At 39.3% G+C, this 23,734-nt stretch overlaps 1 protein-coding gene across 1 annotated transcript in view; it reads right to left on the bottom strand.

Annotated features, from left to right (window-relative positions):
* Positions 1-8,263: 8,263 nt before the first annotated feature.
* The window catches only part of LOC141803320 (immunoglobulin superfamily DCC subclass member 3), a 30,708-nt gene continuing 15,237 nt past the window's right edge, over positions 8,264-23,734 (bottom strand). The window contains exons 8-15 of the mRNA XM_074687283.1: positions 17,457-17,622; positions 14,676-14,926; positions 14,424-14,588; positions 14,059-14,247; positions 11,700-11,813; positions 10,565-10,691; positions 10,268-10,382; positions 8,264-8,903 (exon numbers count right to left, since the gene is read on the bottom strand). Of these exons, the coding sequence (XP_074543384.1) occupies positions 8,832-8,903; positions 10,268-10,382; positions 10,565-10,691; positions 11,700-11,813; positions 14,059-14,247; positions 14,424-14,588; positions 14,676-14,926; positions 17,457-17,622 (1,199 nt within the window). The 3' untranslated portion in view covers positions 8,264-8,831. The remainder of the gene's footprint in view (positions 8,904-10,267; positions 10,383-10,564; positions 10,692-11,699; positions 11,814-14,058; positions 14,248-14,423; positions 14,589-14,675; positions 14,927-17,456; positions 17,623-23,734) is intronic.

The raw sequence follows: 23,734 nt of genomic DNA, 5'->3' as shown, positions 1-23,734 counted from the left end.
GTCATGGTTATAAGGTGCCGCTCTCGGTGATGCGGAAGAGCGGGGCGGTATCAGCGGTGGCTCATTTACATATGAAGGTCACGCCCACTAAATCAGACCGTTCTGAACAGAGGGGCTATGAGAGCCCAGAAACAATGCTGCCGTGCTTCATTTATTGGCTTTTTGGACCAAAACATGTTACGACCATTTCATGAAGACATCAATGATCCATATTAAACTGCAGAAAAGGAGCATAGTATGGGACCTTTAGATTTTGATGGTTTAGTATTTTGAAGCTATAGTTAATCAGATTTTGTTGAAGGGATGAAACTCAAAGGAGCAAGAGCTAAGAAACTAGCAGCTAATGCTAGCACAAACTCAGTCAGATTGGTGCATCTGTAGATCTTACTGATGTAAATTTAAACACGAAACAGCTTGAGTCCAAATGTATACCAAACTTTGTTTACATGTAGACGGAGGCAATAAGTAAAAGTTGAAATAGCATTTAAAGAAGCAAAATTCACTTCCACTTTACAACCAGTAGCTTAGCCAGCCAATGATCCAAATCACCATGTGAGGATAATAACCCCGGTATGATATGCAGTGTGAGGCAGCTGCTTTCTGGCTTGTTTATCCTGACCCTGGTCTCATACTTGGTGTTTTTCTGTGCTTATCTTTGGCTCAGGAGGATTTTTAACCAATTGACAAAACTCAGTCAGAGTCAGCCCTATGTTTCCCCCTTCCCTGGACGTTTTCAGCTGCAGTATATGGTTTAATATACATAATGGCTTTTGCAAGTTGACACTCAAGGACATTATTTTTTTAGTTTGTTTTTAACTCTGTTGCTTTGGTTTAATTTTCTGATGCAAGAAGATGTTGTTGACTTAAAATCAGAGATTGAATCCAGAAACTCATCTGAATAAAAGTTGAGTTAAAAATAATAATAATAATAATAATAATAATAATAATAATAATAATAATAATAATAATAATAATAATAATAATAATAAAATCCACTGAGTAATGTTTATTTTATACGAGGTGAATTGGTCTTTGAAACCACTGTAGTTACCCCCTGCTGGCTGTTATAAAGAATGCAAGTTTAGGGAATTCCTGCCTTGGCTAACTTTAAAAAGCAAAAGGTTTACGTCCATTTCTTGAATACAGATTACAGCACAATTTCCTTATTTTTACACTTATTTTTACCTTTTTTGTCCTGCAAAACTCTTAAACAACAAAGTATAAATGGCTGTTCTCTTCGACTTTTGGCCCACTGTGTATTCCACTGAAGCCTGATCACACTCAGCACTTCCATATACTAAGCACACACACACCACACACACACACACACACACACACACACACACACACACACACACACACACACACACACACACACCCACACACCCACACACACACACACACACACACACACACACACACACACACACACACACACACACACCGTCTGTGTCAACACTACCTCTTCCAACTGGATAATCAGCAAATTTTGCATGATTGTGAAAACTACTGTGAAGAGTAGTTTAATCTTAGCCTATAGAGAGATTTTGCCAGAATATAAAAAGATGTCATTATTTGCCAAATATTTGTAATAGCAAGAAATCTGTTGTGATGTATGCAACACTATATATGATAAACAAATGTGCAATTCATGTTATTTAAATGTAACATTGTACTGACTGTGAGTGCACCAATATAATATTCTCTCAAGTGCAAGATGATGTAAAGTTTAAACAGAGTCTAATATATGCTCAATAAAGTCTACTGCAAACATTAAAGTCAATATCGTTGTTTAAAGTGTTGAAGACATGTTTTTGGATCGTACCTGTTTTTTTGTGTTTTCAGCATGATGAGGAAGAATGGACAGGTCTCTCAGATTTGATCAGTGACAAAAAATCAGTTTATTTTTTCAGCTTTATACTGCTAAAATAATTCAGAGAGAAACCTCTGCGGAACTTACTGTTTACAGTGAAACTGAGACTCACCCAACATTGATAAACAGATGCTACTTAGAGCTGTTTTCCAAACCGCCTACTACATACTACATGTGGAAATAGTATGTAGAAGCACCACATACTGCTTACTGCCTACTGTGTTTGCATGTAGTATGTAGTATGACTGTTCTGGTGGGTCTGTTTGGTAGTATACTACTCTGGTTTTCAGTTTCAGAAAATGTAGCTACGGGTGATGAATTTCAGTTTTCCTGTATTATTAATGTACAAGACAAACTTTGGGTAGATCTTGGCATTTTAGTTATTTTGTTTATTATATCATAGCAGAATCATCACATTTGATTTATATTGTTTACTGAAAAGAAATCTAGTCTAGATATGGTCTTTGACGGACCAACCCAATACTGACATGATCTAAATGTCTCTCCGACATCTGGTGTTTGGTGGGTATAGTTTAAAAAATATGGTTTAGTGGTTTATATGGGCCTTGGTAAATTTGTAGAAGTAAACACCTCTTTTAAAAGTGGAAGTGACAAGATTTACCGTTGTTTCTTTTGAATCACTTCACTTCTAACTCACAGACAATCTAACGTTAGCGTTGTTGTACTGTAGTTGTAATGCCAGCAGATTGCGGTAATTCACCAAAACCTGCCAACTTCATTGACAAATAGCATTAGTGCTGTGCATTGTGGGAAACAGTATGTAAGGTAGACTGGTCTGTGGGATACTGAGAAATTTTCCCTGGATCAGTGGGACACCCTGGGATTTTTGGCATACTGCAGATCTCACAAGTTTTTGCATACTGACAACTGCATACTGAATTTCAGCCAAAATAGTAGGCACTGATAGTGTTGTAGGTGGTTTGGAAAATAGCCTGGGTGATCTAATGAATCAAGAAACTACAGGATTTGTTTTACAGCAGCAGTCATCAAGCCATCAAACCTTGAGTCCAACTCACGTCATAGATCTCTTGGTGATCAAGTCTGTGTGACCAGAGAAGAATGGGAGTGGAGTCTGATATCTCAGTTTAGGCCAAAGTCACTCTCTTTCTGAGTCTGAGTCCAAGTTAAGTCCACATTACCCAAGTCCACTGTACCTCTCTTGATGTGGAGACGCAGTAACGTTTGTCTGCTGCACTGGTATCTCTTCTTATTAACCTTTAAGTACCTGTAATCCACCAAGTGCTAAAGTGCTAAAAAAGCAACAGGACTTGAGTTATAGTCCAAAATTTGAGTCCAACGCTGCTTTGCAGACCTGGAGGGTAAATTTTTCGTCTCTTTTGATCTGAATACATGGTCACTTCTCAAGCCGCTGATTAAACCGTCAACCCAACATTGAACACAAAAGAGCATCTTGCAGTTGTTCATCACTTGCTGCTGGCTATGCCAGCATGCCATAGTAGTGTGCAGTCTTGAGACCAGCTACTGTTACTGCGCATATGCTGATGAGAACCAAGTAGACAGAGACAAAAGTTCAACAAAGAGTCTTTATTTGGTTTGAGGCATGTTGGAAATGTGATCAGAAAGGAAGAAAAGTCTGAGGGTCAATCAGAAAGTTCAGATCTGCAGTCACACAGAGACCAAGCTGTTTGGTACCATTTAGAGAGCAGAGCATTTCTCTTCAATAATTCTCAATTTAAGTTAATTTACAATATTTTATTTTTAATTTTTATCTCAATATCTTTTTTTTTTTGATAACTGAGATAGTTTTGATATGTAGTTAGGTCTGTAAGTATCTTTAAACAGTGAAAATATGGCTTGAATCACAAGTAGCTTATAGTCTGGTATCATGGGGATACTTAAATAAATGAAAATGCAGTTTACTTTGTTTTTTTTTTATCAACTTAACGCCACATGTTCTGTGGCAAAGTGCTGGTGTTGTCTCAGGCTGAATAAATAAATAAATAACATCAAAGGGTCAGTTCAAGCAAATGACAAAAAGAATGAATATTAAGCTGCTAAAACACTATAGTCAAGGCAGGAAGTAAAATTACTGTTCAGTTTTTTAAGTATGTTTGAATTCTTTGAAATTCACCAGAACCGGGAACCTTTGGAAGAACTACGTCACTGGGTCTGAGACTGAAATCTTACTGCTTGTATAATTCCTGATCAGGGAGAGTTAGAAACATTTCGTTTCTTGAAAAGTACTCCCTTCAACTCAAAGTTCCTGCTGGTTTTGGTGGAAACATGGCAACCAAAACTAGGAGGAAGAAAGGATCCAGCATCTAAATCAAGTCTCAGGAACAAAAATACTATATATTCTTGGACTAAACATAACTCAGCTACCAGATACCAGGAACCAATGGAAGAACGCAGGTCTTTTCTACAGCAGAGCTCAGAGTCTACAGCATATGAGGTTCAAGGGATATTAGTTACCCAACAAAACACCAATTTGTTTTAAATTCAATTTTAGTCAATCTCCAAAACTTACTGGAAAGTATTTTGGCTCCAGGAACTAAAGGTTCCTGTTACTTTTGGTAGAAACATCTCAACTAGGTAAAATCACTGACAGAAATTGTTGTTTTAATGTCAGCGCCATACTAATTTAACAAAAATGACTGTTTGCGCAGCATCGACTGTCATGTTATGAGTTACGCCCAATGTTTTACACAGCATATCTTAAATTTTTACAAACTTGAAACAAACTGTAATGGATACTGACTTGTTTCATCATGTGCATGAACTGAAACCATTAGAAGCAGTGTCTATGTAAATGTTTGACATTAATCTGTAAAAAAAGCACTTTGAATCACAGCTTGTTCTCTGTTTTCAACTGCATCTCTTCTGCATTCCTTCTTAGACCCCCAACTCTTCTGTTTTGGCCAAAGACCAGGCACAGAGCCTCAGTCAGGACGGGTTAAAGCTTTAAGTTTTCAGTTGGCTTCAAAAACCGGTGGAAAGCTTCAAGAAGCATTAAAATCATTAAAGCATTGTTTCTCTTCGGTACTAGCAGCCAGCTTCTACATTCCTACATTTTTTTCTCATTTTTATGCTTCTTTATCTTCTACTTACTGGCTCTTCAGGGCAGAATGTAAGACAATATGAGCGTCTCTGGGAAACTCACATCACCTGCAGAAAAAGACTGTTACAGAGTTATCCTAACAATCATCCCATCCTTACACAAGTCAAACAAAAAGAAAACATTTCAAATCATCATAATCCATGTTATCAGAGCTAATAATAATTATAATAACAATATTAAACTTTCCAACAAAAGCGAACATTTGTTTTGGCAAATTTTCCCGAGCACAGCAGGAAGAACGAAAGACTCAACAGAAAAGAGGCAGAGAAATGAATCAAACAGAAGCAACAGATGCTTTCCATTTCAAAACTAGTTAAAGCGCTACACACTGCACACTACAAAACACATCCACTTTTTGGGTCTTCATTTCAAATACACTTTTTGGTATAGCATTGGTTTAGCAGTTTGTTGTACTGTAGGTAAGAAAAGTGTTAAAAGCCTGTTCTTTTGTACTGCTCCATCTTTGTGTTATCATTTAACACTCAAAAAGGGATACGGTGAACCTTGAGGACCATAAAGCTTGAAGAAACACACAATTTTTCTTTGTACATTCAACCCTCGGTTAATTTTTACAAAAATATTTAGGTTTGACACACTTTTGAAAGGCCATCTGAAATAAGGAAGAATAAGATTTTGGGCGCATAACAGAGAGCAACTGCTCTTCAAGTCTGGATAGTATGGACACCTGCTTGTATTTGTTTAACCTAACAACATTTTTTTGAGGTAGATGCTATTGGTTCAAATGCAATCAAAGGTCCCTCTGAAAAAGCCCTATCCATGCACTAGAAAGAGATTTGCATAAAGAAAGACACTAAGTTACCTAGAAACCTACACTAAAGGTACCTTTCTAAAATTAATAAGTTTTCTGTAAAGTGTTATGGAGAAGGGGGAATTTTTTACTTAAGGGAAACCTCAGAGTGGGCCGAAAGTGTACCCAACAACAGCCATTGTACCTGAAAACAAAAACTAACAAGTACTATTTGTATAAATCTAGGTTTTTAAGAAACAGACCTTATAAAAAAATCTGAAAGGTACCTAAAAGGTGGTCAAGAAAAAAAATAAATGAGTGAAAAACAGATGCTAAAGGTACGTTGGCTTGGACATGATAGAGTACCTCGAAACAGTTGCTAAAGTGTATCTTGAAACAGACTCATGTAAAACCTATGACACATGTAAGACTTCACCTAAACCTAAAGTTATACCTAATTATGGATTAAACAAACAAACAAACAAACAAACAAACAAAAAGTGTGTTAATAGATGAGAAGGGGTACCTTGAAACAGACTATGCTACCTGTATAAATGTGTCAAATACAGACCCTTTGATAAATTCTCAAGCTAGCCTGGAAAAAAAAAGCTGTGGTAAGAAAGGGGAAAAAAACAAACCTTCAAGATGATACTAAGGGTACACTGAAACAGACTCTTTGGGGTGCCTTGAACAGAACTATTTAGACCTGGGAGTGAAGTCAAAACAAACTTTAGGACTGTTTCCTGAGAAGAACAAGGAGTATCCAAAAATGTGGTTTAGACAAAGAAAAACAAACTTTTTACCTCAAAGAAGCAACTAAAGGGTACCATGAGATCGATCTATCCATAAACTAGGTTACCTAAAAACAAACCTATCCCCTAACATGGTTGAAAGTATGTGTCAATACAGACGTTGAGGGTACCTTAAAGCATACAGGAAAGGTACCATGACAGATATAGTTTAAAAGAACTGAACTAACCACATGAACAGAAACATATAAGTAGCAGGACAAAATAGGGGGAAAAAAACAAATGCATTTCAGATGGACCTCAGTTTTATGCACAAACCGTTGGGCTGATCTGAATTTATTCTCCTGAATTAGTGTTTCCATCTTAAAAATTTTGTCCTCAAGGTTCACCCATTGTTATTTCATCCACACACATGTATACTATCACGCTCTGAAGCATGTTTCTGTGCTTTGGTCATGAGGAAGTGAAAAGTTATGGAGTTAAGGAGCATGAATGTTAAAAATGTAGATGAGGTTTTTGGTTACATAATTCTTTACGATATCTAAATATTTGGCAAGAATTCTACTACTTTAGAAAAAGGAAGAAATTATTTTTCATAGAGTTAACATTTAAAATCTTTTAAAATATCTGACATCTTCTTTTGGTCACTTTTAAAAGGATAAATGTTAGAATAAACAAAATAGAGTTCCTTGCCATCAGGGGCGCCTGCAATGACTTCCAAACTAAAGGTCATGGAATATTCTTTTTAAAAAATGGAAATTAAAAACATGAGAAAATGTTTTTTGGCTTGGGTTCAGTTAAAGCACTTTACACGCAGGCGACCCCTTTCAGACAGGAACAATCCAAAATCGTAATCAATGTAGTCTTTTCAAAAAAATTCTTGAAAGTAAAAGAAAGAAAACCATCAAAATGTTAAATCTTTGGGGCTCATTCAGCTTGGTTTTCATAGAACTTCTTTTTCCTTTTTGGATACGCTGACATGGTGAAAACAAGCCTTGGTGTCCGTGCATTCAAGCGAGTATCACCTTAAAACTCTTTTAGCCGCCAACGCAGAGTCGTCGAGGTCCCAGGTTGACCAGTTTTGGCATCTGGAGAGCTCACCTGACAGCGTTAGCCTCAGTCATTTTTGGCTTGTGTTCAGTATGCCATCAGGTTTGTGCTCAAACAATCAAACAAGTGAGGCTTCATAGAAAGAATGGAGTACTGGCTTCAAAAGGTTTGCACAGCACTCTTTCGAGTCCTTCTTTTCTATGAGGCACATCCTCGGCACAGTTTCGTCTTTGGAGATGGACACTTGGGATATTTGGAAGCCATGGATAATAATTACGGACTTTTTCTGATACCTGATCAGAAACATTGAAGATTTCCATGAAACACGGTGAACAGAAAACGTGACCTGGACTTGACGTTAAAGCTCCTGTCGATCTCTGGTGCGGTAAGGCTTAGGTTGTGTCAGTGGAAGTCAGGCTCTGTCACGGTTTTGCTCTCCATGGTAGTCGTCCCTGTGAGCACTCTTTGGACTGGCCTGGTTGGCGGCTGGCACGGTACATTGGCACTGGCACTGGTGGGGGAAGTTTTTAATGAAGGGAAGGCTTAACAGAGTATCTTTTTGGTTGAGGTAGACTAGCAAAAGCAGCATCATCAGGCTAACATCGGCCTCAACTATGGCTCAAACACTCCTGTCAGACTGAGGTAGCTTTCTTTGGAGGTTTACAGAGGAGTTAAGTAAAGAACGTCTGTTTAATGGCATGTATGGCTAAAGACAATCATTTCTATCCGCCTCTCACCTCCGTAAGGCTTTTGCAAAAGGCCGCTATGTTTCTTCCCTTTCTTATTGCAGAGAACTGAAGGCAAAGTCAACAGACCAACTGGTACGTCCCAGTCTGGCGACAATATTTGGCTTCGTTTTGGTTTTTAAGATCACTGTGCACATCTTCATACGTCACCTCACCAGAGGAAGTCTGAGGAATAAAATATTTTGGTTATAGAGCAGACTCCTGCTGGATGTTTGACAGGACGAATGTGACAGGATTTTATCTGTAGAGGCAACGCTTGATGAAGACTTCTCTCTCCACAGGCAGTAAAGGCATAAGCTTTGGTTTGAGGTAGACGTGGAGGATGGAGGGTTTGGGAGGTAAAGGACCAGGATATCATCTCCTGGCCTGTTAAAGCTTATTGCTGTAGTTTTTGGAAGCTACTTTTGGGATGTTAGCAGCAGGTTTTGGGGAGACTGAAGCTAAGACTGACCCCCATCAAAGGACACCAAAGGGGCTCATTGATGGGGGGTTAGAGGTACTAAAGTAAGAAAAGGGAAGTGGGATGAGGTGTGGGGATGTTGGGTGCTTATACAAATGACCAGTGTTAGCCAGTGACCGTGCCAGGCAAACCTGACGTGTGTTGCTCAATGACGACTTGGCACTGTGACGAACAGATCTGGAAAACAGGAAAAGATGTTACTGAAGGATTCTTTATGTAGTAAAACAGTGCACTGAGAAACCAATGATTCATTCCCTCCACCACCCTGAGCTTCAGTGGGTCAGTACCTCAGTGCTACAGAAAGTGTTTAACATGCAAGTGAATGTCAGGTCCATTTGCCCATCAGTGGTGCTCCGGTTTTTTTTATCATCTCTTTAAAGTCTGTACATGAACAGTAATATCTTTAAAGTCATCAGTGCTGACACATTAATCCATGCAATTAACCTTTAGACCTTTACACTTCTGCATTTTCCAGCACAAATTAATATAATGACTCCTCTGATTTATATGCAAATTAAGATGGAGATGCATTCACCTTCATTATAAACCACTTTGAAATTGTAACCCTTGTTATCATGAGGCATGATGTTCCCTGACTGCTCTGTGGATTATCATTGAAGTATAAGACTGCAGTCTCTGCTACGAAACATCTGTCTGCTCACTGCCCTGCATGATCTGAAACTAGTGGGTCACCACTCCTAATCAAGTCTCTAACAGCTCATGAAGGAATAGATAATGCATTATAATCAGACAGTCTGACTTTGAAACTGTCACAGTGAACATCTCTGCCAGCTGGAGGAATGTGCCCCTTCAGGAGACATTCACTGTCTAATTTATTGGTAGTAAAGGTCAGATACACAAAACAGTTGTACTTGGTGCATATTATGTAGTTTCCTGATTCTTCTTTATTGTATCTGTAATTTTGGAAAGCAGCAGGGGTGGGTCCAGCCAGTGGGCAGGGTGGTATTGGCCCCACTTTAAACCTGACTGGCCACCTCAGAGGCCAGCCTAACTTCCTGAATCACCTGTTTGTGCTCTCTTTGCATTCAAAGTGGCACATTTTATCCCAAATTAAAAAAAAAAAATCGACGTCACAATTTCAAAGCTGTTATTAATTTTGACTAGAACAGGGGTGGCCAGCCCGTCAGAGACCAAGAGCCACAAAAGTCACTGCGGTACTACGAAGAGCCACATCACACACGTGGTCTTACAAACACACTTTCTCTCACACATGAACAAAATGGCATAAGATAAAAATCAATACATTTCCAATTTTCAAAGCGAGTTTCATTGTGTCTGTGTGTTTCAATTCGTACAAGAGAAAAGAAACTGAAACTTAAGTATCAATCCCAACTGATCCCAACATATATTTTTTATGAATGGATCGAAGAGCCACACACTGAAAGGCAAAGAGCCACATGCGGCCCGCGAGCCACAGGTTGGCCACCCCTAGACTAGAACGTTTGATTCACTGACAGCTCGATACTGTGAAGGCCAATGTATTTAATTAAGACAAAGGGGAAGTATGTTTGGATGACTACCTGAGGCACTGACTCCATTCGAGGCCGGTTTGCTCCGTCTTTAGGGACACCGTTGTGTCCTGTGTTGTTCCTTGGTACAGTCCAGCTATCCTGGGTCCCTTTACTGCAAAACAGACTGAAAACAGGGTCCAGGTATGAGGAAAGACGCTTAATATCTTTACAATAACATGGCTTAAGATTCTGCAAAACACCTAACTTGGTCCAGCTTTCTGTTAGAGATACATTTTGTTTTTTTTTGTTGATTTTAAGAATTGATTAAAGTGTTTAATTCTGGGTTGACAGTGTTGTTGCTCTTACCTGCGTCGGTATCCGAACATGAGGAAGAGCACACAGAAGATGATGCAGGCGGTGCCAATGTGAATGCCGATGACGATGCTGCCCAGAGAGGCCTCTCCGTCTCTGCACTGACACAGACTATTCCCTCCTGCAGACACAGCCCAACACACAAGGTCATAAACAAAGCCACACACACACACACACACACACACTGTACAATTTATCACAGAGACAGACAGTCCTTGTGGTGTTTCTGTCAGGACCAAAAGGGGTAATATGAGTCAGAGTCTGTCTGGGTTTCAAACAGAAATAACACCACTGATGAGCAATTATCTGATATTCAGACTATCTTAATGAGATTTAGTCTAAAAAAATATCCAGTAATGTCGCTGAGAGCCACTACATTTCTATTTCTGAGTCATAAGATATTTGATTGATTATAGTCATAACTTTGAACAGAAGCTTAAGTGGTTGGATTTTGTTACATACTGAACTAATTTTCTTCCACATTTTCATAAACTGTTCAATGCTGAAGCATTTTGAAGTTGATTTTTATTCTTAACTTACCCTGACACCTTCTTTATCCCCTGTTTTGCATGTATTCTATGTGATGAGAGGTGGATCCTGACATTTATTATTCCAAAACTTGTCACTTAAAGGGAACTTCAAGTCCTCCTCAATCACTGCATGCCTCTTTATTTTCATGCTTGTTTCTTAAGAACTAATAGATTCAAATCTTTTGGGAACTGCTCCTAAAGATTAGTGTGACCATCAGGTGTAACACGTCTTTAATGACTGCAGAGTAATCCATGGGGGAAATGCATCTTCATGTTATTTTAAGTGTCTGACAGCAGCATGGAGAGGGTCCTTACAGAGCTTTTAAGATAATGACTGAGCAGCAGCATTAGACCAATATCAAAACAGGAAGTAAACTGTGCAGATTACAAGAGTTTCTGATCAACACATGACACATTATTTTGGTTTATTTGAGTTCATCAAGAGAAGAATAAGCTTCTAGTAATCACAAGGAGGAGATTCTGTTGGTACATTTGGGTAGATTTTGAATTGAGTGAATTTGAATTAACTCTTAATTCACAGCTGTAGTATGAGAACATGCCAAAAACTGCTCCATGTGTCAGTCTGTGATCGTACTCACCTGCAGCTGGGTCGCTCGCACCTTCCTCCGCCAGGGACACCAGTCTCTTGGAGCAGTCGCTCTCTCCATTTCCATTATAGGCCACCAGTTTGACTTCATACACAGCTCCAGCGTCTGAAACAGGAGATGGTCAGGGGGTTAAACACGTCAGAAAATATACACAGTTCATTTTATAGCACTGGTGGCAGGATGCCAAGTTCACCAACCAAAGACAATCTGACAAAACAAGTTGTTCGAAAGAAAGAGGATTCTGACATCTGACCAGATCAGGTGACCCAGCTTTTCATCCTGATCAAACCTCTAGTTTGTGTTGTTCAAAATTTTAGAGAGGGTTTTTGATACTTTGATCCCAGCAGAGGGTAAATTCATTACAGTGCAGGAATTCTTGCTTTTAGATATTTAACAGCTGTTAATGGAAGTTATTTTCAACCATTTATCATTTAAGGCATCAACAGATGTGAGAGAAAACAATGAAACAAACACCTGGCTATAAGAAAAACTTTGACTGATTGGTCATATAGAGTGAAAACATCATTTCTGTGTTTATGTTTAGTTAAGTGTGGACGTTATCACATGATTCTGCTGACAAAAGGTTTTTTAACTACCAGGCCATGAATATACTGGTTTAATTGGAAGCCACAAGAGCATCTTACATTTGATCAACATCAACAGAACCTCATCATGTCTTTGTTTTATTACTCAATTTGTCTTTCTCTCATTTAAAGGTTACATCATGAATCCAGACTAATGCATCCTTTAACATCCTTTAAAAGCTAAAATCTGACCTGGCTGCTGCGTCATCTGTTTAACTCAATCAATAAGTGGAACAAACCAGTTTCTTGGATCATCTTCTTTTCTGGGTCAAACTGTCTGCTGTGACTGATGTGTGTTATTCTGATGGAGCTAACAGAGGACGGACTGACAAGGTAATTGTCATGCGTCACACAGCTGCATTGGTCATGATTATTATTGATCAGATCAATATGTGTTCAGAGGATGGTGCACGCAGTGACAGCAGCTATTAGAGATGCTTTAAGGAGCAGAGGATGGCAGATAATAGAGTGAGGGACTGCATTCGATGTGCAGGCTCCTTTATGGAGCTGAATAACTCGAAGACATTGTTCTCCTGGTATGATCTTGGTTCAGCAATAAATAGATTTTTCTTTTCTTTAATTATTCTGATCTAAATCAAACCATAAAATGACTATATTTTGCAACGTACACAATTATTCTCTTATGACTTAATTTGTATAGATAATCATTTTCTTGAGATTATTAGTTATTTCAATTTTACTTCGTAATTATCATAACCACTTAATTCATTCAAGACTTCAGTTATGATTTGACCTTATTTACTTTGTATAACTTTTTTGAAACTCTTGCATAATTAATACACTTCACATCATGACCTCTTTTGTGTAGCATTACAGCATTTAACATATTTTTAATGCAAGTAGCTTTCTTCATTGACTCCTGAAACTCCAATTAATTAGTTGTGGATTTTGAAAATATTTTAAAGGATCATTTGTGTTTTTTCTTGTCACTCAGACATTTGTTAAGTTTTTCCGTTCAGTCAAGGTTTTATGCCAAAGTATTTATGTCAAAACCTATTTTCTTGTATTTGAGCAAAATCTATGTAAAAAAAAAAAAAAAAAGAGTCATCTTTGGCTAGGTGAAAATATGTTTTTTTTTTTTTTTTTTTTTTTTTGTCTTATACTCATGTGGCTTTATAATCTCTGATATATTACCTGCTCTTTTCACGTTTACAGTGTAATGCATGTATCAATAACTCATTGACAAAACTAGGTTTATACTCAGAAATTAAAGTTCCTTCCTACAAGTTTGTGTTTTACCTCAAATTACTTTCTTGGAAAAAAAAAGTGCTATTTTGGGGGGTAAACTAAGGTTAAAACAAAATATTAAAACAGAATACTCTAAAAGAGAAGAGTGGACGTTTTTTCTGCACATCAGCAGTTTGTGTTCAGATCCTTCTCATGTCCTTTGAAGAGGTACAGCATTTCCTCTTGTTCAAAGGGAGTGAATTCAAAAAACTCAGCTCAGGGCAGCTGATGTCATTGTTGTAGATGATCTGGATAGGTATGTCGTCATGGTAACAGGTACTGAGCCTGCAGGGAGCACTATGTACACAAAGATGGGGGAGAAACAGATGCTGTCATCCAGGACAAAGGACAGGAAGTGAGCAACCTCTTGGTTGTCTGATGTGGAAATATTTAAGAGTTAGTTTGTTTTTTCTGTAATGTTTTCTGCGTGAGGGGTAAAGTTTATCAGCAATGTTCCTGTGTTTTTAGCCTGAGACAAATGACCGATAGCGAGACTTCACCCACACATTCAGACTTACCAAGCTTAGTGATGGTGTGGGCGTTGGTGTGACAAGACAGCTCGATCGGCCCTTGGAAGTCAGCATGGGGGACCCTGCGGTAGGACAGTCTGAAGCCCTCAGCCTTGCCGGCTTTATTGGGGAGCTCCCAAAGGACCTGCACAGCAGTTGAGTTCACAACCTTAGTAAAGAAGGTGGGAGCGCTTGGCACTGTGAAGAGAGAGGGAAACAGAAAAAGACAAAATGAGAGATGGTAAAACAGAAAAAAATTAACAAAAGACCTGTCTTATATTATTTATTGTAAACCTCAGCCCTCACACACTCACACACTGAAGTCATTACAGGGCTCAGTGTGAAAGATGGCTTAGTCAGTTTTATGTTCTTACCGCCCCCTAGTGTTGTGGCCACCACATTGCCGGACTGCTGGCTGGCTCCCAGAGGTGAGTAGGCCTTCAGGTAGAGGGAGTAGGTGGTGGCTGGCTCCAGGTTGGCCACATCATGCTGGAAAGTTCCTTTACTGATGGCCTCCTGCAGCTCCAGACTGTCGGGCTCTGATCAAACAAATCATTTCAGTTTATTTCATATTAAAGCACCACCTCCCACGCCTTCTCTCTGACTGTTAACACGCCAACCCTCACCTCCAATCTTGCGAATGTGCAGCACGTAGCCAATGATGCTCTCTGTGACGTCAGCGGGTGGTTCAGTCCAGATGATCTGCAGGGCATTGGTGGACAGGGGTTTGGCTGTGAGGCCTTCAGGGGCTGCAGGCAGGTCTTTAACTTGGGCCACAGCCAGGCGGGCGCTGGCCTGGTTGGTGCCTGCGCTGTTCTCTGCGATGCACTGGTAGATGGCTTCATCATCTGGGCCGATCCTGGTCAGAGCCAGAGTGCTGCAGGGAGAAAGAAGAGCTGAATCAGATCACTGTGGTGACATTTACCAGACAGAAGATGCTGCAGGATACGATTTATCCACTAGATAAATGCTTCTCACTAAAACTGTTCAGACCAGTCTTCGTCTGTAAGAATGTGTTTGTTGAATCTCCCTCCTAAACTTATACTAATTTCATTTCTCACTCCTAGACGTACAAATCTGAGGGTAGCTGAGGGTTAGTTTCACAGATCTGAATGTAAAACTTTCAACACAGAGTTGGTCTCATCCTCCTCCTACCACCACCCCATCATTGGTCAGTGTTGACTTCCTGCAGTTTGTCAAGCTGCACACTCTGACCTCCTGTAACTATAATTACTATTGTCACATGAACACTGCTGTTGAATCACAGATCTCCTCTCTGTCAGCATCACCACACACCTGAGGTGGATGATGTAAGTCCAATTAACCTCATTAACAAGTTACCCTATTATAACTGAACATACTCTGGGTCACAGATGAAATCCACGACATGTGAGCTACTCGCAGATGTGAGGAGTGGCTGGGTTAATTACTGTGATGTAAAGCCTCATTATGTAGTCTGCAGTGTGCACTTTGGGTTGAGTTAACACACACACACACACACACTGCAAACAGAGAGGAGGAATCTAAGGTGTCAAGAGCTGCCGGTCAATTGTTTCTCTGAGTGCGTGGCTCTTACAGTGGCGCTGTGTTATTTTAATGCCATCATTAAAATGTTAATGTTAACTTATGACCCCCTAGAGGCAGGTAAATAAAGCTCATATTTATGTGCATAAATTATGAAAAAGATACTTAGATATGGAGATATATTGTAGTTATATAGACCCCTCATTTGACTATTTACAAAAAAATGTATAGTCTGTACAAAAGCACTCATACAAAGAAAACACATCAACACCTGACAACATAAACATGTTTATATATACAGACTTTAAATCACTGCTATTTAATGTTAACTATTTGAGTCATCTTTACACAGCTGAAAACAAACAAACAAAATAAACACATCTGTTTTATATTTTTTATATTTTGTTGGCTTGCTAACCTGCTGGACGCCTCTGAAACTCACTACTTTTGTGAATCTGTGGTCATGGTTTTTGGATGAAACCAACTGCAGAGACAGAGAGGGGGATGCCTTGTACTAAGCAGATGAGTATATTTAACTGAAATAATAATTGGTTCACTAGAATTTGATCAAATCTTTATGTAGAGTGTAATACTGGATGGATGGAAAATAGGTTGTCCACATCTCGGATGTCAGTATTCTTAAAAAGGGTCTAACATCCAAGGTTGGGAAGCTGCTGGGGACGGTTAGCACATTGTGGAAGCTGGGATACAGTGGAAGAGAATGGGCTGGATGATGCTTTTGTAAAGAAACAGTAGAGAGCCAAAGGCAAGGGCATGTGCTGTACAAGCTTACTTAGCAGAAGAGTTACTCTCAAATTTTTCAGTTAAATAAAGAAAAAATGAACCTATTACTGGTTACAGATTTGATCAGGAGTCAATTTGATTTAACTTTAAAGGATTAAAAAGAAATGATTATCATTTACTAATATACAGTATTAGTTTAAGCTTACAGAGTTTAAATGAAATCAGAGGGAAGATTTGTTACAGGCTTCGAGTCTCAGCAGCTTCACTCTGTGCAGTGCTGCCATCATGTGGTCAGATTCTAAATTGCAGCCCTGAAACCAGCTCTGCTGTTAACGAGAGGATATTTACAAAACCTAGGGGGAAACTGCATCTAAGGCTGCTGATTCAGAGGAAATATTTCCATGTATAGATTTCATGATCCTTTAGCTGTGAGATAACCACTTACACTGAAAGAGTTTCTTTTTATTCACAGACCACATCGGTCCAAGGGCACGAGAGAAAAAGAGCTTTAAGGACAACTTCAAAGACTGAACATTTAGTCCATGCAAATAAAAAAAAGCCACCAACAGACTGCCAAGTTCAAAATAATTATTGGTCATGATTATCAATTATCAGTAATTATTGATAACACAGAGAAAAAACAATGTAATCCCTTAACACTTACTCCACCCTCAATGAATCCGCTTAGCTCTACGTCATTATCCCAGTTACAAGTAAAGTTGAGATTAGACAAAGCAAGGAGAAATCACATTTGATATATTTTTGGATTATTAAACTTTCCATCTTTGTAGATATGATGTGTGTGAATTCTCTTAGCAGTTCTTAGACATATCTTTCATCCATTTGTGACTGCTCAGCTAGGGTAAATGTTTAAAAAAATCCTAAATTTAAGGGTCTTGATGATAAATAATTTTTAATATTACATTTTAACTATTCTGCGATTCCTATTGTTTCACAGAAAACTTCTGTTGTATCTTCTTATGTCATGCTTGATGACACCTAACAAGTTTTCAAAACCCCTTTCATCTGAGCTGGAAAAATCCTGCCTTTCCAGTTTAATGATTAAACTGTATAATTGTGTTTTCATACACTCTTCCAGCAGTGTGACTTTCTACTCTTTGGGGTCTAACATCTCTCACCTGTTGTTGTTGGTCAGCTTTACATTGTGCCCAGGCATCAGCACCTTCCCGTTCTTCAGCCAGATGAGGTGCGGCTCTGGGACGCCCTGAGCCACACAGGTGAAGACGGCGCTGCCCCCTGCTGGTTTGGACACAGACTGCGGCCACTGCAGGAACTCAGGAGGAGCTGAGAAGGAAGAAGAGGAGTTCACATCTTCACTTGAGAGAGTGCATTGAGCTTAATTAGAGACTGAGTGTTGAGGCAAGGTGATGTGTGAGAAAAATTTGGGAAATCAAAGAGTGCTTTGGAGTAATAAATAAACTGTCAACTAAATGTTACAGAGTTTGTTCCTTTTCTTTAGAGAAGAAAAATGTCTTCTGCTAAGTTCAGGACAGCTTTAACCAAAAAGACATAAATAAAGAAACAAAATGTTTATTTTTCATTCTTCTGCAGGAAAAAGGAAACAGTATGATTTAGAAACACACACACACACACACACACACACACACACACACACACACACACACACACACACACACACACATAAATCCAGCTTTGGACCTGCCCCCTTAAACAAAAGAAAGCTAACGAACTCAGACAAGGTGAAACTCAAGGTCACCAGAATCACTGATCAATACAGAGAATCGATGGGCTGATGAACGGTCAGCTGTAGACACCTGACACTTTCTAACACAGAGAGGAGGGGCCTGATGAAGGGGAGGACACCAAGCTACCGTGACAGATTATGACCACACACACACACACACACTCACACACACACACACAAAGAAAGTGAAGGGAGCAACCCCGATGTGTGACGTGTCAACCACAGTTAAAGAAACAGATTTCTTGTTTTCTGCCCTTGTTTTTAAAACCCCTTCAACATTTGAAGAAAATGTGATTAACACAACATTCACACTTGGCATAAGACACTGTGATTTGACATTAAGGATGAATGCTTTATCAATCCTTTGCTGCTACTCCGGTTAAAAGAAGTGTCTGCTTTGATGAGGGCTGTGGCCTTAAGGAGAACTTAACCAAAACAACAAACATTTGGAGGATCTGGAAAAAGTTTTCAGCATCTAGAGAGTATTTATGAGGATAATGAGAAGCTTAATTGGGTTGACTGGAGATGCATTCACTGATGTGATTTTATCAGCTGTGTTAAAGAAATCTAAAAAAAAAAAAAAAAAGAGGTCAGTCAGTCTGAGCTGGTCTGAGAGCTGCAATGATGAATGTGCTCTTATTGAAATGGTCACTCTGTTGACGCCCCCCTTCCTCAGTTCATATGTGGATGGATGGGGGTGTACAGGGGGGGGGGGGGTCACAGTGGGTGTTTAGGTCAATAGATCAATGAGATGCTGAGTTAGGGCTGAAATGTGTGTGTGTGTGTGTGTGTGTGTGTGTGAGAGAGAGGGTGTGTGTGTGTGTGTGTTGGGGCTTAAGGATCTGCTGCTCTCCCAGCATATATATGCATGTTGTATTGTTCTGTGATATTGAACCAGGCGTCAGGAGGAGCAGTGAACCCTGCGTCTGTGTGTGTGTGTGTGTGTGTGTGTGTGTGTGTGTGTGTGTGTGTGTGTGTGTGTGTGTGTGTGTGTGTGTGTGTGTGTGTGTGTGTGTGTGTGTGTGTGTGTGTGTGTGTGTGTGTGCCACTTGGGATCTGCAGACACATTTTTGACATGAAGTTCAAGCACAGACTGATCTGTAAAGGGAAAACCTTTTCTTTCTCATCAATGGTTTCGGTAGGTTTCTGAATTGAGAGCAGTTCACTACTTCTCTTGTGTTGAGATATTATTCTTATTTTAAGACACTTAACAAGTGTTTTTTTCTTACCCTGTTGGCAGATTTTATTTTAGGGATTCAGGCGTCATTCTTTTCTTTTTAATCCTGAAAAAAAGCTTTGATCTGGACTTGTCAGCTTTATATTAAGTGTGTGAAATGTTTTAATGTCAAATAAGACCTGAACACTACAATAGATTTCAGTTTGTGCAGTGCGCAACACCTGCAAAAACATCTTTTGTTTAGCAAAAGTTTTTTTTTTTTTGCCATAAAATGTTCATTATTAAAGATTAAAAAAGGTTACAGCTGTAAAGATACATGAAAATTTGGTCCATTTAAAAGCACAAACACATTTTTCAGCAAAGTCTAATTCAACCATTAAAGTTAACTGTGTTTGGTCATCAGCAGATGGCAGAAATGCTGATTTCAGGTGTTTGTACGTGTAGATATAACCCATAAAGATATAAAAAATATAGATATAAACCGCACCTTTTTAGCCTATTTGAGGTTGTTCGGAGGCGCATGATTTTCCAGGGGGATAATCCTTGGTAAAAACCAGGATAAGAGCTAAAGAATAAAACACGTTAGACATTTTTACCTATAGGTATCTTTAAGATAGAAATGCGGCACTCTAAACTTTATTGCTGCAGTCTAAGAGCTGCAGGTTTTGCTTTTAACTGATATTATTTGAAAGTAAAACTCTGCCACATATGAGCAAAGCTAAACATCTTTTTACTGCTGATTTTTTTTTCTGTGCCTGCTCAGGTATTTTCTGATAAATAAGAAAAATCTTCTATCTAAAATATCTCAATCTAAAATAACGATTCATAAAAATGAATCAGATTTTGTTGCTGATGTAAGGATGAGGTCTAAATCTGAGAACACTGATCTGCATTATAAAACCCCTGCACCCCCTCCTGTTAAGAGAGCACCCTTCTCCAAAATGTTCGTCCATGCTTTGTGTCCCCCTGCACAGTGACACCCAGGTTGCCCTCACCCCTCCACGGGGATGCTATCCATCATCCTGCGCTCCCTAATTGACCCTGAGACCACACCCCCATTCTCCTTACACCTCCCTGTGAGTCCGTCCTGTCTCCACCTCCTCCTCCACCCTCACTGTGACCGTTTTCACTGAGCCTGGATCCTTCTGTCGGGGTCAGGGGTCAGGGGTTAGGGGGTGAAGGTCACTCCTCACCCCCCTCCTTCTTCCCCTCCTGCACCTTGCACTCAGTCTGCTCGTCTTTTTGTTTCCAGTCTTTGTCCCTCTGTCCTGAACGTGAACGTGGACTCTGAGACAGACTGTGTGAAAGTTCAGACCTCGGTAACCTCCACTCACTCACACACAGTCAAACACACACACTGAACTTGACTTTGCATTAACATTAAAAACAGTTCAATGAGTCATTATGTCTGTGCACACTTGAACCTGGAGCCTCTCCAGCTGGAGAGCTGCTCTGTTTGTAAATGTGAAAATAAATGCACAAATGCATTCACAAATCCTCCTTTACATCTGCACAAAACATGCAGAAATACATCATTTTTCTCTAAAGCTGACAGTCTAATTCTTCCTGGACAGCTCCCTCATCTCTATCCTTTTATGATCTATTTAAATGAGCTTTTTTGTTTTACTTTTAGATAACTGGAAGAGACAGGGACCTTAGAGGGTTTAAACTGATAACCTGTGAATAAACACACTTCCTGCAGCTTCATTATAGGAGTACGTTATGATTCACCTCTCTGCATCTTCATCACAGATGAACTCAGCCCTGATATTCCATCTCCCTCCACTATAAGAGCTCCTTAAACCACAGTGTATGTGTTCATGTTATCAAATGAAGCTCTTTGTTCTCTCCCTCCATCAAACAGAGAAAGCTGATCAATAAATTAATGAATATATTAGAGATCAGCCCCTCCACCACAGCAGAGGGGCTGCCAGTCACAGAGAGAGTGACAGGGAGAAGTATTGATTGATCTGCTTGGCAGGAGCACTGACACTGACACTGAATTATGTGAATTTAGATGTTTGTCAGTCAGTGCCACCATGACATGTGCTTCAGCTTTGTTTGGCTTTGACAGAGATTCAGATATTGCTCAGAGACCCAAACAGCTGGAAAGCACTGACATAGTCTGCTTGTTTTTGCTCTTTTAGTACAAATCATAACTGACCTGGTGGATTACCCACTTCTGTTAAATGCTGTTTCAAGCAACTTTGGAAACATGTAACTTGGCACAAAAGGGCAACTGGAGTCCGTTGAGTTTTTTTTTATGTCCTGAAACAATCTAAACTTTAAACATATCTATTAAACCATTTCTGTAAATGTTTCAGCGGTTCAGCGAGGAGGAAGAAGTCATGTTATCATCCTGATCTGTGTAATGTAAGTAGGGATGGGTACCTTTCACATTTGTCAATTGGTACCTGGCAATCGGTACTCAACGGTACCAATTTTCGGTACTTTTGTGTGTGTTTATGTGGTAATAAATACCACTTTGTTTGATAATAAAATGTATATTCTTTTCAATTTGACATATTTATTTTTCAACATGTAAACTTGCAATGCTGTGTTTATGTCCAGCAAGGAAAATCGCCTACTCTTCCACTCCCTCACAGCCACAAGGTTGCATTTAGGTACCTAAACATGGTACCTTTTGATTATATGTGAATCGGTACTTTTGACAGGATTTGGTCGGTACCTATAAAAGTACCTAATTCGGTACCGATCCCTAAATGTAGATATCTTATCAATAACACATATAATGACACTTACTTCAATAACATTTTGGCTTACAGTACCATAAGTGATAACTGAATTAACCCTGAACTTAAGCAGCATTTTGTGAACCTCAGTTTATCAGACCACTTTGATGTTATCATTTTCACCATCCCTGTATCAGGTATTATATCCTTTTGCACCTTATCACATCATATCATATCAAATTATGATTTATTTTATCTTATCCTACTGTATCATATCATGCTGTTATTGTTTACATCATATTATATTGTATTGTACCACAACAAAGTGAATCACATCTTATCCTAACTTACCCTATCATATCACATCACATTGTGTCCTAACATAGAATATCATATCCTATCGTATTGTACTGTATTGTAAAAACAGTGGCATAAGGATAACATACTGTTTTGGATCATACCATATGGTTTACTTTCCTATGACTGAATCAAGGCTTTTTAACAATATTTGCTCTCATCAACCCTAAACACAGCAAACTTCTAGTGTCTTTAATAAGAATCAGTGTTTCTATTATACGAATATCACATTTTTGGTGTTTTGTATTTTAGCACTGAAGCTGGTTGAGGTTCAGCTTATCTATTCAATGAAAATCCAAACTTGAGTTGGTACACAAGAATCTGAGTCAATTTACAGAGGCCACCATGAGTGTTAACTCACGTTACATAAAACACAATATGATAGAAACCCAAACGACACAATACGATGTGTCGCTTTAAAGAAAAAAAAATCATATGATACCACACATGGTTTATCCTTGCGCCACCCACCCCTCAAAGTGCTCACTTTCTGAAAAGTGGTTCTTTGGATATTTGGTTGAGTGCATATTTTTTATGATTTTGGAAGCTAATTATTTGATTGGAGTATTTTGTAACTACATCACAAATCTGTAGTAAATGTTTTATCATATGCTAATTTAACTCTAATCTCTTCAGAATAATTACAGCTTAGATCTGTAGAAGAATAGAAGTAAAGATGCAGAGCACTGCAGTCACAGGATTCACATCATTTCTTCGAGCTTTAAAATGAAACTGAAAATCTGACGTCAACATTCACCTGACAAGATACATATAGACGTTTGAGTAATAAGAAATAACATTTTCACACTTTGTGTGTGTGTGTGTGTGTGTGTGTGTGTGTGTGTGTGTGTGTGTGTGTGTGTGTGTGTGTGTGTGTGTGTGTGTGTGTGTGTGTGTGTGTGTGTCTGAGAGAGAGAGAGGGAGACAGGGAGAGACTGAAGGTGAGGCTGTTAATTGATCCGGCCTCAGCCAATTAAAAGTGAGCTAATGACAGAGAGAAAAATCAGCTGAGTGTGTGTGTGTGTGTGTGTGTGTGTGTGTGTGTGTGTGTGTGTGTGTGTGTGTGTGTGTGTGTGTGTGTGTGTGTGTCTGTGTGTGTGTGTGTGTGTGTGGGTTGGGGTGGGGGGGGCATCATTGGGTTGATGATGGATGAGACCACATCATACAAACCCTCGACTGAATCTCACACACACACACACACACACACACATACACACACACATATGCAGGCAGCTGAAGAAGGTGTTTGAGCTTAATTATTAGTGAGGAAGTGGACAGAGCATGGGGGATGGAGGATGGGGTTTGGAGGGGGTCTCACACCACCCCCATTATAACAGCCAAGGCCAAAGGTGAGAAGAAAAGGTGGAGCTTGATATTGACCCTTTCCTCCCTCCTCTTCCTCTCTGATGGAGGTCTGCTGCTGGTGTTACTCAACAAAGGCTGTAACAATGGCTGCATCAGATG

This window comes from Halichoeres trimaculatus, unplaced genomic scaffold (genome assembly GCF_033239565.1).
Source record: "Halichoeres trimaculatus isolate MK-OKI-2021-1 unplaced genomic scaffold, fHalTri1.1 fHalTri1_scaffold_14, whole genome shotgun sequence".
Lineage (NCBI taxonomy): Eukaryota > Metazoa > Chordata > Actinopteri > Labriformes > Labridae > Halichoeres > Halichoeres trimaculatus.
The sequence above is the reverse complement of the archived record's forward strand: the minus strand, read 5'-3'. Positions and strand labels throughout refer to the sequence as shown.